Here is a 20,146-nt window from a genome sequence, read left to right on the forward strand (position 1 = left end):
ATGCTAAAGTCTCCCTAACTTTGTTTTCTGCTCGAACAAAATGATGCCCATTTTATTGATCTATGATGTTGAAGGTTTCCATTCTTTCAGTCAGCACCTTACCTGCCACAAAAGTGAGAGAAAGTCCTGTTTCAGCTTCTTGTTTCCCCAAATCACGATAAATGAATGGCCTGAAGGATAGAGAGCTGCAAAGACCTGACCCCACAGGAAGGTTGGTTCATACTGCAGACTACAAAAACTCCAAGTTGAGATGATTGAAGCCAGGATGTAAATAGCAAAAAGCAAGAGAAAGGAGATCACAGTTTGCATGGCTCTTATGTGGACCTTGGTGCTGGGATCTCGGGATCCTTTGCCACTGAGCTGCATCTTCTTGAGATGTTTCCACAGGGAGAAGATTAACAGCACAAAAGATGTCAGGGACGTAGTAAAGGGTATCACGTTTCCTAGCGTGAATAAAGTCCTATCTGCAAATTGCATGATGTCCCTCAATTTGGTCTTCCAAGTGATGTTTCCTTCATATTCAGTCATCGCCATGTATCCTTCTACACTCATCACTGCAAGCTGAAAAACCAAGAAGACGAAAGTTCCCAACAGTATCATGAGAATTACTCTTTTAACTTTCCACTTCAGTTGAAGAAAAAGAAGGCTTGAGAAATTGGCTATCTTGAGCAAATAAAATATGCTGAGGCTAGTAGCAAGCCAGATGCTAAAATGGTTGCTTATCGTCCAGGCCATATAAATAACAATTCTTACTTCAAAACTATAAAAAGGTGGATTAAACACAATTGCAAACCAATTTATCACTATTATCCAGAGCAAGCCTATCCTGGAGACCGCCAGAGCAGTGAGAATTTGATGAGCTAAGGAGATCTTTTGTCTCTTGACCCAGTCAATGCAGTTCACCAGTGCTATGAAGATATTGGCAAAATTTCCAAGAACAAATTCTGCTACTACTAAGATGGAAAGAATGATCTGTAGTAAACTTACCATGTCTAGAAATAAAAAATGCTAAGTTTAATATCTTTGGTCATGATTCCTTTAATATTCTGCAACTTAAGTCCTACGTATGGCTGATCTTGAAAGTCATAAAATTCTTGTCTCCATTAAATTCTGTGACGGGATGTCAAGCAGGAAATTTCCAGAATAAGGTAATGAAGGACTTCAGTGATGTCTTTATGAAAAACATTGTTATTCCCCTAACAGCTCAAACTAAGTCCTGTTCGTATACTTTATGTCCTAGTGTAAGCTGGAATGTTTCATAACAGATGTTGAAGTGAAAGCTGAATTCTCATTTGCTAACATGCAAATAAAGACACTATTCTATTTCATTGTTGTGCAATGTTCTTTGTTTAACCTCTCCATACTTTGTGTTCAAGTTTTTCATTAGTATAATTTGAAAACCTAGTACACTGACTGTACAGTGAAGGGTAAATTATTAGATGAAGCTTGGTCATAGATAGAATCATCATCACTATGGATTTTTGTTTTTAGTCAGATTTATGTAGCAAGAATCCAAGTTTTTCCTATTAAAGCAGCTTTTCTTGGGAATCCCAGGAAGGCCAATATTCATTCAGGGTTAGCTCCTGATAACTAACATTTCAGTATAATTTCATTATTTATAAAGTTATTAACACACACACACACACACACACACACACACACACACACACACACGTCATGGATGAAAATAATTACCGTCCCATAATTTCAGAAATGGAAAATGTCTCCAGGAGGTCATCTAGGTTTAAATCCTCAGAAACTTCTAAAGAACATGTGATTTCCAGTGTAGAGTCTAGACTTCCCTGTATGTGAATATTCAGTTTTATATTTCTCTGTTTAATTCACTTCTGACTCCTTAATATTTTTAAGATTAATAAATGTTAAAATCAGCCCTTACCCTTGGATTTTATGCAGTTTTTATATTATAATTGTTTTTAGAGGAGGATCTTAGAGCAGTACTGCTAGGAAGGAAAATCCAGATTCTCTGCTTCATATGTTTCTGCTCAGACTCTTTTAAAATTACTCTCTGCCTCAGTATAATGCAGATGATAATATTATCCTGTTTGGGTGGTCTTTGTGAGGAGTAAGTGTACTATCTGTGCAGAGTGCTCTCAATGTGCTTGTCTGGGACAGACCAAGCAGGCATCCAGGATTGTTGTGCATTAGATCCTGTGTTGTTTGATACTTCAGAGTTAACCAGGGAGAATTTCCACTTATGAGTACAATGTAGCAGTTGAAAAAGGAAAGATTTCCTCCTGCAACAACTAGAGTAAGGGTAATAAATTGTCAAAATTCTTTCAAATGCATCACAGAGCTGTGTTAGGAAGGAGGACCAATGAACTAAAATCCAGGTAAGAGGGGAGTCTTTTTAGATGAAGAGATAATCTATATATTCAATGCAATCCCTATCAAATCCCAGAAGACTATTTTACAGAAACTGAAAAATATTCCTAAAATGTGTATGGAAATACAAAGCACTCAGAATAGCCAAAATAATTTTTTTTAAATAACAAAGTTGGAGTACTACAGTTCCTGATTTCAAAGGTTGCCACAAAGCTACATTAATCAAGATAGTCTAGTACTCATACAAGAGTAGAACTCTGCAACCATGAACCACAATTGAAGTTCAGAAATTCAAATCATCATCGTCAAATGATTTTTAAAAAGGTACTATGTTGATTAATGGGGAAATGATCTGTCTGGGTTTTTTTTGTTGTTGTTTTTTACAAGTGATGCTGGGAAAATTGGACATCCACATGCATAAATTGAATTTAGACCCTTATTTCATTCCATATGCAACAAAACTTAAATTGACCCTAGATTTAAATGGAAGAGATAAATCAATAAAACTTTTAGAGTAAAATATAGGAGAAAACTTTTGTATACTTGGGTTACAGTGATACTCTACCAGCAGCATAATGCATAAAATTTTAAAATTAATAAACTAGATACATCAAAATAGAAAATACATACGTGAAATACATATCTGATTGTAAGAACGAAGAGCTACAGTAATTAAGTCAATCTGTGGGACTATTGTTTGCTCTTGCAGATAGATCAATGGCTAGAACAGAGTGTCTAGTGATAGACTCACACATGTATGGTGAGATCATTTTCAACAAAGGAACCAAAACAATTCAATGGGAAATACATTCTCTTCAAAAATTGATGCTGGGAAGCTGAATGACAGTACGGAAAAATGAACTTCAACCCTTATCTCACATCACACAAAAAAACTAGTTTGAGGTGATCATGGAACTAAATATAACATATAAAATAATAAACCTTCTGAAAAACTGATGTTTTTATAACTTTGAGTTGCTTAGCTAGGACACAAACCCCTAAACAAAAAAGAAAGTAATAAATTAACCTTCATGAAAAGACACTATCAAGAAAATGAAAATGTTTTCCATGGAATGGGAGCTATATGTATAAAATTGAGGATCATCATATGAAGCGATTTCAATGTTCCCAAAAGTTAATCCTGCCATGAGCGCCCTGTAGGTTTAAAACCATTGATGAGACTCACTAAAAGCTGCTTGACTAGTACAGAAGAGGTTTTTCGTGAACGTACACAACTAGGGCATCTTAACACCTCTGCTTTTCAATACGTCTTTTAAGTACAAAAATCACATTATACTAATGTAGCAACAATGCATTCATATTACTTTCATCAGGATACATATATATAATACATCTATATAAACAAATGACTATCTTTTTATGTATCGTGTACACTAAACACTCCTTCCACTCTATACTAAGAAAACATACATCTCAATTTAAGGAAGGTAAGGAAAATATTTCACACACCTTTAACAAAAGAAAATATAATACATTAATAAAAAGATACTGAATATCGTTACACATAAAGAAAATGAAAATGAAAATTACAATGAAATACCACTTCAAGCCCACTAGAATGCTAAAATTGACCATGCCAGATTTTGGAAATGATATGAAGCAACTGGAAATTTCTGCTATGAGTGCAAAAGAATACAGCCATTTTGGAGAATCGTTTCATAGTTTCTGATACAGCGAAACACACATATTTCCTACTATTTCACTCTTGTGTGGTTAATTACCCAAGATAAATAAAACACATGTCCACAGCAAGACTTGCAGAAGAATGTTAATAGTAGCTTTATTCACTGGAGCCCAAAACTGGAAATAATGTAAATATACAGAAAGAGGAATACAAACTAACAAATTGTGGAATATTCATACAATGAAGTACTGCTCAGCAGTAAAAGAAATTAACTACTCAGATACACAGCAGTGTGAATTAGTCTCAAAAAATTATGATGATTGAAAAAAAGCAAGACAAAAAAAGAGTACATACTCTTTATGAAAAAATATGATTTCATTTATATTAACTCCTAAAAGGCAAAACTAAGACAGCACAAAAGTGGTTGTCTGAAATCTAACTGCAAAAGAGCATAAAATACATTTTGGGATGACAAAATTATTCTATATCTTGATTTTGATTAATATTTCAAGGGTGTATACATTGTTAAATCTCATCAAATTATACATTAAAGTGAGAACATTTCCCTACATGTAAATTGTCCTTCATTAAAGTGAATTTAAAATTAAGTAAAATAAATAAAAACTTTAAAAATGAGGGCAAATCAACCTTTTTAGGCTAACAAAATCTTAGCAAGACTTCACTGATGGAAATTCTAAACGGTGCTCTTCAAGTAGAAGGAATCTGACCCCAGATGGAAAGTCAGAGTTATGGAACTGGACTTACCATCTGTTGTTTTCCCCTCTGTGTTTCTCTTTTCTTTCTTAAACCTGTGTTTTGATTTGTTTCTGAATGTTGGCCAAGTTGGTTCTGGTTCTGGTTTGTGCACTGCCAATATATCATTCATTTTGCGGCAGCTGTGATTTGGTTTACAGACCCTACAGTGGTCCCAATGATTACTGCTCCCTGATGTTCACCTCCTGTATAATTTCCTCCCCGTTAGTGTGAGCTGGACCTGTGACTCCTACTGCACCGCCTTTTCTCTCCCAGCTGCACCTATGGCCTGATGGAGAGTTCCTTATTATAGTTTGACAGAGGAGAAGGAGACTCGGGCCTGGTTTACAGATGGTTCTGCACGATATGCAGGTGACATCCACAAGTGGACAGCTACAGCACTACAGCCCCTTTCTGGGACATCCCCAAAGGACAGTGGTGAAGGGAAATCCTCCTCGTGGGCAGAATTTTGACGATCGAACCTGGTTGTTCACTTTACTTGGAAGGAGAAGTGGACAGACGTGCAATTACATACCGACTCATGGACTGCAGCCAATGGTTTGGCTGCATGGTCAGGGACTTGGAAGGAACATGACTGTAAAATTAGTGACAAAGGAATTTGAGAAAGAGGTATGTGGACATACCTCTCTGAATGGGCAAAAATTGCAGAGATTATTGGTGTCCCATGTGAATGTTCACCTAAGAGTGACTTCAGCAGAGGAGAATTTTAATAAACAAGTGGATAAGACCTGTTCTGTCCTCTTTCCCCAACCACCCCTGCCATCACCCAACGGGCTCATGAATAACGTGATCAAAGTGGCAGGAAAAAAGATTATGCATAGGCTCAGCAACATGAATTTCCAAGCACAAAGGCCGATTTGGCTATGACTACTGCTGAATGCCCAATCTTCCAGTATCAGAGACCAACCCTGAATTCCAGATATGGCACCATTCTCAGAGGTGATAAGCCAGTTCCCTGGTGGCAGGTTGATTACATGGGACTGCTTTCATCATGGAGAAGGCAAAGTTTTGTTCTTACTGGAACAGATGCTTATTCTGGATATGGATTTGCTTTCCCTGCATACTTCTTCCAAAACTAACACCCATGCATTTACAGAAAGCCTTATCCACTACCAAGGAACTGACTTCACAACAAGGGAAGTGTGGCAGTGGGCCCATGCTCACTGAATTCACTGATCTTACCAAGACCCCCAGCATCCTGAAGTACCTGACTTGACAGAAAGGTGGAATGGCCTTTTGAAGACTCAGTTACAGCGCCATGTAGGTGGCACTATCTTGCAGAACGAGAGCAGGATTCTCCAGAAAGATATGTATGCTCGGAATCAGCATCCAATATTCAGAGGGTGCCAAAAAAAATGTATACACATTTGAAGAAAAGAAAAAAACTGTATTAAAATTGTAATACTCAACATATACCAATAACAAAAGATGAATACAAGTCATGTGTATACATTTTTTTGGCACCTCTTGCATGGTGCTGTTTCTCCAGTTGCCAGGATTCACAGGTGCATGAATCAAGAGGTGGAAATGAGAGTGTCAACACTCACTCTTACCCCTAATAACCCAATAGCAAAATTTCTGTTTCCTGTTCCCACGACCTGATGTTCTGCTGGCCTGGAGATTATTTTACAAAGGGAGGAATGCTTCTACCAGGAGACACAACAATGATTCCGTTGAACTGGAAGTTAAGACCGCCACCCAACCACTTTGGACTCCACATACCTTTAACTCAGGACGCAAAGAAGGGAGATACTGTGCTGGCTGGGGTAATTGTTCTTGACTGCAAAGGGGAAATTGGACACCATGATGGAGGTTAGAAAGAATACGTCTGGAATATAGAAATCCCTTTGGGAGTCTCTTTGTATTACCATGGCCTATGATTTATGTTAGAAACAGTCTGTTGTACTTCTCCTATAAATCATCTTCTATGGGGAAACTGAATCAAACAGTCATAACACCAAGAGCTTACAGAACGCTTTTTAAATTTTTATTAGTGTTAACAAGAAAATGATGACAATTCCCTTCTTTTCCCAAACCGTGGTCACAGAGTAGATAAAATCATGGTCTAGTCACATTCCACTAAGGTGAAAGAAACTGGTAATGAATGTAACATGACTCATTTTTCTTGGGTGGCAGTCTGTCTATTTCTAGGTCACCACCGCGAGCTCTCATTATGGGGAAAGTTAAGGAGCAGAACTTGACCTCAAAATATAATTCAAAGAACCAAAATATAACATTTCAATCATAGGGACAGTATCCTATTCCATGACTTATTTTTTCAGTAGTTCTTTTATATTTACTCTACTTCTAATGTTAGAAATAGAGCTCTGTGCCTTAACGCTGTGATTTTAAGATCATCCATAAATAATTTGCTCTAGTAATACATGTAAAACTAAAGAACACTCCTTTTATAAATGTAGTCAGCTTGACTTGAACTTTGCTATATACTAAGGTAAGTTACCCATAATGATCTTTAAGAAATTACTTGGACATTGTCCAACTTATTTGTGTAAACATTGGAAATATAAATCATTAATGAGATTGAGATGATGATGATGATGATGATGATGATGATGATGATGATGATGATGGCAGCTAAATGAGAAATCTCTTTAACTGTGGGAGACTAACATAGCTATTTCTTCATTCAGTTTTCGGAGTGGTGGAGTTCGCTGTGATAGGAGAACACTACCAATCTTCTCTTCTTTATGGACTGACTTATGCTACTTACATTATTCTCAGCATCAGGGCTAGCTTGAAAGAACAACTTCACCTAAAACTTCATCAAGAGTAACTTAAAAACAAAATATTTCTCATGATTTATTTACCATCTTTCTTTCACTACATTCTAAAAATTATGGCAAAAGTGAACTGAAAGAGTACTTTGCTTTTATAGCATTTTCATATGGACATGTACACGTCCTGCATGTAAAAATAGAGCATATAAACTTTCTTTTGCATTTTAATAGCATCATTAGCAAGAAAAATTCTCCCACCTGTTTATTTGCATCCCAGCTACTGTGATTAAATCTGGGTTATTTTATTACAGTAGTCAAAGTACCCCTACAATACACAAACATATCAAAACATTACACTGAATATGTATTATGTCTTAACAAATTTGCCTTTCTATGTCTATATCTTGTTTCTATACACAGGGACTAAGAAATTTATAGATCTAATTTGTTCTTTTTCATTTTTGTATGGTACCCTGTTGTGTCAGTATGCATAATTTCCTTCTTCATTTTATGATTGATGGGCATTCGTATGACTTCCCAATTTTAGCTATTAAGAACAATAGTAGCATGCACATTTTTACATGTACATCCTGGTGCACATAGACCAAAGATTCTCTAGTATAAAAAATAGGAGTACAATTAATGGGTCTTAGGATATACATCTTCACCTTAAACACATAATGCCATAATGTTACACAGAGTTGTTTTATCAATTCCCAATCCTATGAATAATGTAGAAAATTCCCACTGCATCATCAGACCCTTTCCAAAATTAGAAACATCAGACTAATATTTACATTTTTATATTTATACAAAGTATTATTACACTTGTATTATACTTTAACATTTCACAATATTTTTCTCTTCTAATTTCAAATTTATCTTTAGTTGGACAAGTTTGTGTTACTTTTTTCCCTTTATGTGTCTGTAATTTCATATTCATTTATTCATATCACATTTTTGTATGTTTATTGATGTTCCATTATATAGTTTTATAACCTTTCTTCTTCATGTCTCAAATATTCTCTTGTTACCAGCAAGTGTTATTATAGCAGAGATATTCCTTTTAATTCAATATTATGTCAGATCACTTTGAGAAAATGTAACTACTTAGAGGCATGTTAGTTCTGTTTAACAAAACCTAAAAGGGGAGACCACTTCATGGACTGTGTAGAGGGGTGACCTACTGTGCTGTGCACCTGAAGCTCAAGCTGAATAATATTGATTGTCAATTATAACACAGACACACACACACACACACACACACACAAACATATATACACGAGGCCAGACAATTAAATTCACAAACTCATCCTAGAAAAAGTGCTACATACCTCATTGTTGAAGATCACTACAGTCACTTTCGAAGGACTCCCCTTGGGAAGCTATGCACCGACACCTGTGCCTAGTCCACCCTTCAAAGCAATTCTGGAACTCTTTTTCTGGAATGGCCACCAGAGCTGTTGTCATATTACCCTTTGATGTCCTGAATGTCATCAAAATGTCTTGCTTCCTTTCAATATTTCCTTTATCTTCGGGTAAAGAAAGAAGTCATTGGGGACCAGATCAGGTGAGTAGGGAGGGTGTTCCAATACAGTTATTTGTTTACTATCTAAAAACTCCCTCACAGACAGTGCCGTGTGAGCTGGTGCATTGTCGTGATGCAAGAGCCATGAATTGTTGGTGAAAAGTTCAGATCGTTTCGTCTGTTTCACGCAGCCTTTTCAGCACTTCCAAATAATAAATTTGTTTAACTGTTTGTCCAGTTGGTACAAATTCATAATGAATAATCCCTCTGATATCAAAGAATGTTAGTAACATCATTGCAACAAGTTCACAAGCTCCATTGTCTTTGGATGTGGAGTACAGCATAGGGAGTATAGTCAGTGGGATTGTAACACCTATATACGATGTCAGAGGGGTAGTAGATTGGGGGGAAGGGGTTATCACTTTGTGAGGTCTGTAAATGTCTAACTATTACTTTTTTTGTACACCTGAGACTAATAAAAAAAAAGAAATAATCTGTATTTTTTAAAAATTTTACATTAAATACAATTCATAAATTCAAAAAAAAACCTAGAAGGACTAACGAAAAAATGTTGAAATTGAAAATGAACATACAACATTTTCTATTAAGGTATTGTCCCGTAGAATACAAAAGTTCTTTCAAATTATGTCTATGAACCTAAAAGTTTTGTTTCTCTCAAAGAATTTAAAATGCCGCAGTAGTCTCCAGGCGATTTGTCTTAGCTTGCTATTTCCCCAAATTAGAATAAATGAGTGGCCTGAGGGAAAGATAGTTGAAATCACCAAGAAAAGCATCACGACCTGATACTGCTGTACCTTAATGGAGACCCCATTTGCTAGTAGAATGGAAATATTATAAATGATGAAGAGGAGGAGGAAGCTTGTCACCATTTTCATGGCCCTTCTGTGAGCCTCTGTGCTAGAGTCCCTCCCTGTCAGGTTGAGCTGTAAGTTCTTGGTGTGTCTCACCAAGGACAGAAATAGAAGAAGCAAAGAGATTAGCGACAGGAGAAAGGGGATAACATAGGTCAAGCTAAGAAAAAGAATTTTAAGATAGAAAATTGTATTTACATCTAAATGCAAAGTCATGTTTCTTTCAGATGCTCCGTAGATATTCATCCACCACTCACTAACAGTATTCTGTATTAAGAGGTTAATAAGCAACAGGAAGAAAGACCCCAGGAAAAGCCCAAGAACCCCTCCGTTCACTCTCCACTTCAGCCAGATAAAAAAGAAGTGGGAGAAATTGGCTATCTTAAGGAAGTAGAAAATGCTTAGGCAGGTGGCAAACCAAGTAGTTAAGTGATTAGTTAGTGTCCAAAGAAGAGTCACCACTTTTGCTAGATTAGTGGTAGCATACAGATGTGGAAATAACCCCATTATAAATACATCCAATAGTATTACCCACAGTTGAATGATTCTGGACACAGCCAAACCAGTGAGGATTAAATCGGCTGAGGAGACCTTCCCATTCTTGGCCCATTCGATGCAGTTTACCAGTCCAATGAACCCATTTCCCAGAATTCCAAAGATGAGTTCTCCTGTTGCCACAACCATCAAGGAGACCCTCATTCCAAATAACATTTTTATAAAAATATTTCTAACGTTGAGTCTCACTGACAGCTTTGTAGTTAAACAGTTGCAGATGGAAATCCATTTATGATGCTTTCTGTAAATGTTTTCCTCATAATTCCAGAAAGGGCAACCAAAATTCTGCCATGTGATCTAGTTGGAGAGAGCTTCACAAAAATATAGTTCTACTTATATTGTAATTCGAGTTCTAAACCAAACAGTTCTGTTAAGAGACACAAAGTTTCACGAATACCTATCGTATTATATACAGTAGCTACTACATAATTTCCAGAGTAATGATATCCACTTATCCTGGAACCAGCTGCAAATTTCCATTTGTGCCACTGACAGGATGAAGTCAAATACGCAAACATGCAAATATAAGAGAGATTATTTTCCACTAATTTGTACTTTCATCTTCCTGATCCATACATTTAAATGTAACTATTTTAAATTTTGAATAGAAACGGTTAGAGAAAATCTTTGTTATTCAGTCATTATTTGTTACTCATCAATAAGATCCTTTTACCTATCAAGTATTTTTGTTGATAAAATTTTATTTATAGAAATAATTTATTACAGTTATTTCTGGTTCAAAGAGCACAGCCATGTCCTACAACAAATTACTAAAGATAATTAGTATGTGATATTGTGGAAACTAACACAGAAGTTATAAGTGGAGTATACTGGGAATATACATGAGGCTACAAATGCTGCAATGCAGAATCAATTAAACTTGAATTATTTAGAACTTATGAGGAAATAGAGAAACAAATTGATGTAAAGGTGTGTCAAATTACCAAAGTGATAAGAACAAGCTATGGCATTCTTCTAAACAGAGGAACTTCTTTTGTTTTGCAATAACTTATTGGCTATTCCAATTGAAATGCTACTAAGTGCCCTCCAACATATGTTTTCATCTTCTTTTGGGGCGATAGAGTGACTATATTTTCAGCCTCCTTTAATAGCTGTTTGTGGCAATGTGACTGAATCTGAACAATGTGTTGTGAGTGAAAATTATGGGCATCATTTACAGGTCCTTCCCCCCAAAAAATGTCCCTGGGCATATTCTTCATTTATTTTATTCTTTTTATTATTTTTTCTTAAAGTTTTAAAGTACAATTAGAAGGTTTATGATACAAAGTCCCCTCCTACTTTTTCATTAGTTTTTGTTATATTTATGTTTTAAAAAATATTTTTATTAAAATACAGCTAACATAATATTAGTTTGAGGTGTACACCATAGTTAGTCAACATTTACATACCTAAAGAAATGATCACCAGAATAAGTCCAGCAAACATCTGACACTGTACCACACTATCACAATATTAATGACTATATTCCCTATGCTGTATATTACATCCTCATGACTTATTTGTTTTACACCTGAAAATTTGGACCTATAATTAATTCACTTTACCTTTTCCCCCATTTTTTAATTTTTCAAGTAGAGTTAACATTAAATATTATTTTATATTAATTTCATGTGTACAACATAGTGGTTAGACGTTTGTATAATTTAAGAAATGATCCCCCGACTAGTCTACCATATTTCCCCGAAAATAAGACCTTACCAGAAAATAAGCCCTAGCATGATTTTTCAGGATGACATCCCCTGAACATAAGCCCTAATGCGTCTTTTGGAGCAAAAATTAATATACGACCCGGTCTTAGTTTCCACCTGATAGTATCCACCTGACACTATCCATAGTTCTTACCATATTGTTGACTATATTCCCTATGCTTTACTTTACATCCCCATGACTATTTTGTAACTACCAGAGTGTACTTCTTAATCCCTTTTTCAGGCTGCCCCCAACCCCCTCCCATCTGTCACATCAACAAATCTAGCAACCATCTGACACCAGACATAGTTATTACAATATTACTGACTATAATCCTTATGCTATACCCTACGTCCCCATGATTACTGTGCAACAACAAATTTGTACTGCTTTATCCCTTCCCCTTTTTGCACTCACCCTCAACCCCCCTCCCATCTGGTAACTATTAATATATTCTCTGTATCTATGAGTTTGTTTCTGTTTTATTTATTTTGTTCTTTAGATTCCATATGTAAGGAAAAGTACATTGTGTCTGTCTTTCTCTCTTACACTACACTCAGCACAGTATCCTCCAAGTCCATCCATGCCACCAGAGAGGGCAAGAATCTGTTCCCTTTCATGGCCGAACAATATTCCATTGTATATATGTACTATCTCCTTTTTATCCATTCTTCTATTGACAGACACCCAGGCTGCCTCCACATCTTGGCCGTTGTAAACAATGCTGCAGTGAAACATATGGATACACATGTCCCCTCAAAGTAGCATTTGCGTTTCTTCAGATAAATACCCTAAAATGGGATTACTGGGTCCTTCTCTTTTTCCCTTGTTATAGCCTTTGTTTTAAAATCTATTTTGGCTGGTATAACCATGGCTACCCCAAGTTTTTTTGTTTTTTTCATTTCCTTTTTCATGAAATGTCTTTTTCCATCCCTTTACTTTCCATCTGCATTTTTCTTTCAATCTGAAGTGATTCTCTTGTAGGCAGAATATGTAAGTGTTTTGTTGTCTTCTTCATCCAGCCCTCCTGTGTCTTTTCAGTGGAGCATTTAATACATTTATATTTAAGGTAATTGTTGATAGATATGTAGTTATTGCCATTTTATTCAGAATTTCGATTTTCTTTTCCATCTTAAAGAAATCCCTCTAACATTACTCGTAAGCTGGTTTGGTGGAGATGAACTCCTTTAGCTTTTTCTTGTCTGAAAAGCTCTTTTTCTGTCCTTCATTCTAAATGACAGCTTTGCTGGGTAGAATAAGCTTGGCTGTAGGTCCTTGCTTTTCATCACATTGAATATTTTGTGCCAATCCCTTCTGGCCTGCAAAGTTTCTAGTGAGAAGTCAGCTGACAACCTAATAGGAGCTCTCTTGTAAGTTACTAGTTGACTTTCTCTTGCTGCATTTAGAATTTTCTCTGTCTTTAACCTTTGCCATTCTAATTATAATGTGTCTTGGTGTAGGCCTGTTTGGGTTCATCCTGTTTGAGAATCTCCATGCTTCCTGGACTTGTATGTCTGTTTCCTTCACCAGGTTAGGAAAGTTTTCAGTCATTATTTCTTCAAATGGATTCTCAAACCCTTGCTTTCTCTCTTCTCCTTCTGGTACACTATGATGAAGATGTTACACTTGATGTTGTCCCAGAGTCTCTTAAACTATCCTCATTTTTTGGAGTTCTTTTTTCTTTTTGCTATTCCGATTTGGTGTCTTCTGCTACCTTGTCTTCCAAATCGCTGATTCAATCCTCTGCTTGATTTAGTCAGCTGGTGATTCCTTCTAGAGCTTTCTTCATTTCAGTTATTGTATTCTTCACTTCATACTGGTTCTTTTTTATGGTTTCTATGTCCTTTTTTATGTTTGCTATCTCTCTATTGAAATTCTGACTAAGTTCCTTGCGCATCCTGATAACCATTGTTTTGAACTCTGTCTCTGGTAGACGGTTTGCCTCCATTTCGTTTAGTTCTTTTTCTGAAGTTTTCTCCTGTTCTTTCATTTGGGAAGCATTTCTTTGTTTCCTCATTTTGGCTGCCTCTCTGTGTTTGTTACTATGTGTTAGGTAGATCTGCTATGTCTCCCAGTCTTGGCTGGGTGGCCTTATGTCTCCCTCATTGTGGCCAGTGGGGACCTGGCAGTCTCCCTGATCACCTGCTCTGGGTCCTCCACGAGTGTCCCTTATGTGGGTTGTGTGTGTTCTCCTGTTATACTTGAGCCTTGATTACTATTGGCACATCAGTGGGTGGTACTGACCCTCAGGCTGATTATCTGTAGGATTTGGCCACTTCCACAGCTTATAGGCTGCTGTGCGGGGGAGGGGCTTACCCCACTGAGTGAGATTTGCTACAGCTGACTCTGGTGCCTGTTGAGACTGTTCTTTGTGTATGCCATTTATGGGGCTAATTGAGTGGTGCTCTGCTCTGGTCTGATGCCAAACTCAAGTATGTTGGTTCTGGGGCCTCTTGGGGTAGTGGGGCTTTGGTGTAGCCCCAGGTCACCCATTGCCTGTGACTGGCTGAAGAGTACCTGGTAGGAACTACAAAGTGATCCATGGTTGGTCGCTGCCTATTCTGTACCTGGAGGCATATGGGAGAGGCCACACTGTGAACTGAGGACTGCTGCCACCCATACGTTGTCTGGGGTCACTCCACAAATAGTCAGGACACTCCAAGGTCTGCTGCCAGCTTCAGGCTCCCGTCAGCTTCAGTCACTGATAAAACCTCCAGTGATATGCCAGTTAAGCGAGGCAGGGTCTTGGTGAGTCAGCAGAGTGGAGCCTCAGAGCTCATCAGGCCAATCAGATTCAGCTTTGGCCTGTGGGCTTGGGCTCAACATAGGAAAGATGGTGCCTGCCCATTGCAGGAGAGAAGAACCCCACACTGGGAAAATGGGGACTGTCCCTCCAGTCCTTGCCCCAAAGTTACACAACTCAGTCTCTCCCTATATGTCTCCAATGCCCCCAGAGTCTCCATCCCTCCACCAGGGTGAGTGCCTGCATGGGCCCTTTAAGAGGATGTCTGGGTTTCCCACAGCCTTCCATCCTACCCAGACAGTCAGAATCCCCACTGTTTTTCACAGCCAGATGTTGTGAGTACTCCTCTTCCCAGCACCAGTACTCTGGGCTGGGGAGGTGGGTGTGGGGCTGGGGTCCCTTGTTCCTCCATGGGGAACCTCTGTGGCCAAGATATTTTTGCCCACCACACAGAGGTTTGGGGCTGAGCCATTTTGCGTCTCTGTCCCTCGTACCAGTCTTGATTTGGTTTCTTCTTTATATCCTTAGTTACAAAACTTCAGTTCAACTAGACTTCAGATGATTCTCCAGGTTGATTGTTCTATAATTTAGCTTTAATTTTAATGTGTTCATGGATGGAAGCCCACAGTTTATCTACTCTTCCACCTTGGATCTCCTCCCCTACCATAGATCTCCTCCCCAGGCATACTCTTCAGTAAGCCTTTCTTCCCCGCACCTGACCCCTCTGCTGTCTGGAATGAAGATGACTCCAAGGCAATCTTGGAAGCCATATATTCAAGATGGCAAACTTGTGTTCAGCCTGATTCCCTGGATAACTGCACAGAGAAGTCTCCTCAGATACATCAGTACTGTTAAAAAAAAAATACTAAATTTAGATTGTGTATGAGTCATTTTATGTATGGAGTCTATTTGTGACAGCAGTTCATTTATTCAGTCAAAGACAGTAATTGGAACTGAGTATGGTAGATTTGCTTAGAGGATTTGAATGATGAAGAAACAGGACCAGGAAATCTATGCCACCTGCAGATTTTATGTTGGGTTTTGTTTTCATTGGTTTTCCAGAACTAATGTAGTTTATTCATCCATGTATTTAGTCATTAGACTACCATTTTGACCCACTGTTGTATGGGCTGGCTTTTATGTCCTGAGGAGTCAGCAGGAAACAGGATCGACATGATCTGTGCATTACAGTGTTATATTCTACTGGGGTAGCACGTGATTGAAAAGATATAAATTAATCAGATGTGGGATAGATTTATCTTAAGGTTTAGATAATGTTGTTAAATTTTCATAATACTAAGAATTAATATAGATGTGTAAATTCAGTTGTTGAACAAGGTTATACATTTCATTCTTATAACAGAACTTGCTACCAAATTCATGTCAACACACTTTCTATTTCATCATTTTCCACAAGATTATAATAAAACATATCTTGAAGACATTTCTTATAATTACTACATAGACATCATAGATACCATGTTCATATATGCAGAAAGGTCATTGATTTAGGAACCATAATTTTTTACTATTCTTACTTTGAAGATAGGAGATTTGAGTATTCTTATCTGACGTTTAAAAGAAATTTTTAGGTAGCAAGACGAAGAGGACTGGCAATTCAGTGGCCCCGTGGTGGTTAAGGAAACTGAATAATTTGACATGAGTTTTTGATTTTAAAAAAGGTCTTCTTAATTAAAAAAAAATTTTTAAATGATTTTCTTAACTGCATATGGAAACATAATATTAAAAATGTCATTGTCATTTTTCTTTCCTCATTCCTATCATAGAACTTGATTTATTTCTAGCTTTCACCTACTTATATTAAATACAATAATATTTAGTACAACTTATTGTGCATATATATAATTCTAAATATGTCTGTCACTCTTTTTTTGTGTGCATCTTTTCTTAGCAACAATTCTGATTGCGCTCTATTATCCATGAAGAATTCATAATGGAATGTCTATCCAAACATCCATCCTCAGTGTGTGATTTAGAACTGAATATCCTTATCACCCAAAAGATTGGATTTCAAACAATAAAATCTAAGCACACTGTAGTATGTGTGTGATACTAAGTACAGTGGAAAATAGCAATGATTTCTAACATAATTTATCAGTCCCTAAAAAAGCATAAATATAGATCAAAAATTCTTCAATTGCAAGATATATGTGAAATACTCATGGCCTCATAATCCTGAAGAATTTCTTACAATGTTTTGTAAAATTAGATTGCTTACCTGAAAATAATAGTATAGTAACCTTATAGTCTTTCTTGTATTTTTCATAAACATACATACATACATATTTTTGTGATAAGCTTAGGTAAAAGATTTTCTAGGTAAATCTTACCCAATTATATACACATTAGGAAAAATAGTAGGAAGTACAAAATATTACAGACTCTGTCAGTTTGTTTTCTGCTAGAAGATACCTGATGCCCACCTTATTTCCTTTCTTTCAGCTGGCATTTCACCTGCCACAGAAATGACAGGAAGGCTTGTCTTAGTTTCTTGTTTCCCCAAATCAGGATAAATGAATGGCATGAAGGATACAAGATTCCAAGAGCCTCGCAAAGCATGAAAAATGGCTTGTTCTGCAGAGTATTAGAACTCCAAACTGAGACCATTAGAGTCACAAAGTAAATAGCAAAAAGCAAGAAAAAGGAGATCACAGTTTGCATGGCTTTGATGTGGACTTTGGTGCTGGGATCTTGGGATCCTTTGCCACTGAACTGCGTCTTCTTGAGATGTTTCCACAGGGAGAAGATTAACAACACAAAAGATGTCAGAGACATAGTAAAGGGTATGACATTTGTTAGTGTGACTTCAGTCATATTTGAAAGATGCACAATGTCCCTCAATTTGGTCTTCCAAGTGATGTTTCCTTCATATTCATTCCTCTGCATTGTTTCATCTGTGCTCATGACCACAATACGAAAAACCAGGAAGACCAAAGTTCCCAACAGTATCATGAGAATTACTCTTTTAACTTTCCACTTTAGGTGAAGAAAAAGAAGGCTAGAGAAATTGGCTATCTTGAGCAAATAAAATATGCTGAGGCTAGTAGCAAGCCAGATGCTAAAATGGTTGCTTACTGACCAGACAATACAAACAATATTTCTTACTTCTAAACTGTATAAAGCTGGATTAAACACAGTTGCATACCAATTTATCACTATTATCCAGAGCAAACCTATCCTGGAGACCGCCAGAGCAGTGAGAATTTGATGAGCTGAAGAGATCTTTTATTTCTTGACCCAGTCAATGCAGTTCACCAGTGCTATGAAGACATTGGCAAAATTTCTAAGAACAAACCCTGTCATTACTAGGATGGTAAAAATGTTTGGTAGTAAAGCCATCGTGTCTAAAAAGAAAAGAAAAAAGGCCCAATCTAATATCACTGGTTCAGATTCATTTAATATTCCGACCTTAAGTTCTATGTGCAGCTGATTTCTAAATTTGCAGTAAAGTTCTTTTTTCTTTTCAATTCTGTGACCAATGTCAATCAGGGAAGCATCAGGCCATGCTTAATAGATGAATTCAGTGCTGTCTTTATTAAAAAAAAAAATTCCCTTATAGCTCAAATTGACTCTTATTCATATAGTGTATGTACCTGCCATGAGCTTGATTTCAAAACTGATGTTGAAGTGAAAGCTGAATTCTTATTTGCTAGCATGCAAATAAAGACATATTGTTTTGCTATTTTTCCTTGTTTAACCTCTCCATAATTTGTGTTCACCAACATTAATTTTTTGTTAGTAAAATTTTAAAACCCAATACATAGAACATACAGTGAATGTCTAAACTATTACATAGAGCTTGGTCATAACTAGGATGATCATCACTATGGATTATTTTTCTTTTTATACCAGAATTATGTAGAAACTATTAAAATTTTTCCTATCAAAGGTATCTAAAATTTTCTTGGGACCTCCAGGAAGGCCAATACACACTAAAAGCTAATTGTTGATAACTAATACTTATGTATAACTTTATTGTCTACAAGCTTATAAACACACACACACACATCACATCACATATCACACAAATACACATACATCTGATGGATGGAACTATTGTCCTAAACTTTCCAAAATGTAAAATTAGTATCAGGAGTTCATATAGGTTTAAATGCTGCTTTTCTCCCATGCAGACTTTTCTACCAATTATTAACACTATCAAACATATCTTTCATGACAAAGTTTCCCTTTTGAGTCTATTTAATATTTAAATATTAATTAAAATATTCAGTATTTTGTAAATATTCTTTGGGCATGTCAAAAGAACCTGTATTTTCCATTGCAGATTCCAGATTTCCATATATGAATATTTGGTTTTATTTTTAATTCATTTTTTTTTACTATTTAATTTTTTTAGGATTAATAGATGTTAAAATCAGCTTCTACCCTTGGGTTTCAAAGTTTCAATTTTTATAGTATAATTGTTTTTAGAGAAGGATCTTAGAGCCGGACTGCCAGGATAGAAAACCCAGATTCTCTGCTTCATACATCTCTGACTTGGACTCTTTTAAAACTACTCTCTGCCTTACCAGTAAAAACTCAGACAATAATGATACCCTCTTTGGGTGATCTTTGAGAGGAGTAAGCATACTATTTGTGCAGAGGGCTTTTGATTGTGCCTATCTGGTACAGACCAAGAAGGTACCAAGGAATGTTACTCATTTGACCCATGTTTTTGATATTCAAAGTTGACCTGGGAGAACTTGCCCTTATGAGTACAATGCAGAGGTTGAAAAACGAAACATTTCCTCCTACAACTAAGATAAGGGGAATAAATTGCCAAAATTATATTTTAAATTAATCAGAGAGCATGCAAGGAAGGAGGACCAACTGAACTAAGACCTGGAATGAAGAGAGTCTTTTTAGGTAAAGAGATGATCTATGTACTCAGTGCAATTCCTGCCCAATCCCAGCAGGCTCTATTTGCAGTGAGTGAAAACCCAGTCTGAAAATGTAGATGGAAATATAAAGTACCCAAAATTGCCAAAATAAATTTTTTTTTAAAGAACAAAGTTGGATTAGTTCCTGATATCAAAGTTGACTCCTAGATTGCATTAATCAAGGTAGTGCGGTACTTTTGAAAATTTTTATTAAATTTATTCGGGTGACATTTGTTAGTAAAATTATATAGGCTTCAAGTGTACAATTCTATAATCATCCATATATTGTATTGTGTGTTCACCACCTGAAGTCAGATCTCCTTCCATCACCATATCC

The 20,146-nt window shown here is 36.6% G+C and overlaps 3 protein-coding genes across 3 annotated transcripts; all 3 read right to left on the bottom strand.

The window, feature by feature from the left end:
• On the bottom strand, positions 1-990 carry LOC109454255 (taste receptor type 2 member 46-like). Its single transcript, XM_019744707.3, has one exon. It carries the CDS (start codon positions 988-990, stop codon positions 91-93), a length of 900 nt encoding a protein of 299 aa, XP_019600266.2. The 3' UTR covers positions 1-90.
• An 8,676-nt stretch (positions 991-9,666) lies between these two features.
• LOC109454236 (taste receptor type 2 member 42-like) lies at positions 9,667-10,584 on the bottom strand. The gene has a single exon (XM_019744686.2). It carries the CDS (start codon positions 10,582-10,584, stop codon positions 9,667-9,669), a length of 918 nt encoding a protein of 305 aa, XP_019600245.2.
• Positions 10,585-16,665: 6,081 nt separating this feature from the next.
• On the bottom strand, positions 16,666-18,282 carry LOC109454250 (putative taste receptor type 2 member 33). Its single transcript, XM_019744703.3, is given in 1 exon segment — positions 16,666-18,282. A coding segment is annotated over 1 exon segment (915 nt). The 5' UTR covers positions 18,269-18,282; the 3' UTR covers positions 16,666-17,353.
• Between the last annotated feature and the right edge of the window lie 1,864 nt (positions 18,283-20,146).

The sequence above is a fragment of the Rhinolophus sinicus genome, chromosome 1 (genome assembly GCF_057876585.1).
Source record: "Rhinolophus sinicus isolate RSI-liver-muscle chromosome 1, RSI-T2T, whole genome shotgun sequence".
Lineage (NCBI taxonomy): Eukaryota > Metazoa > Chordata > Mammalia > Chiroptera > Rhinolophidae > Rhinolophus > Rhinolophus sinicus.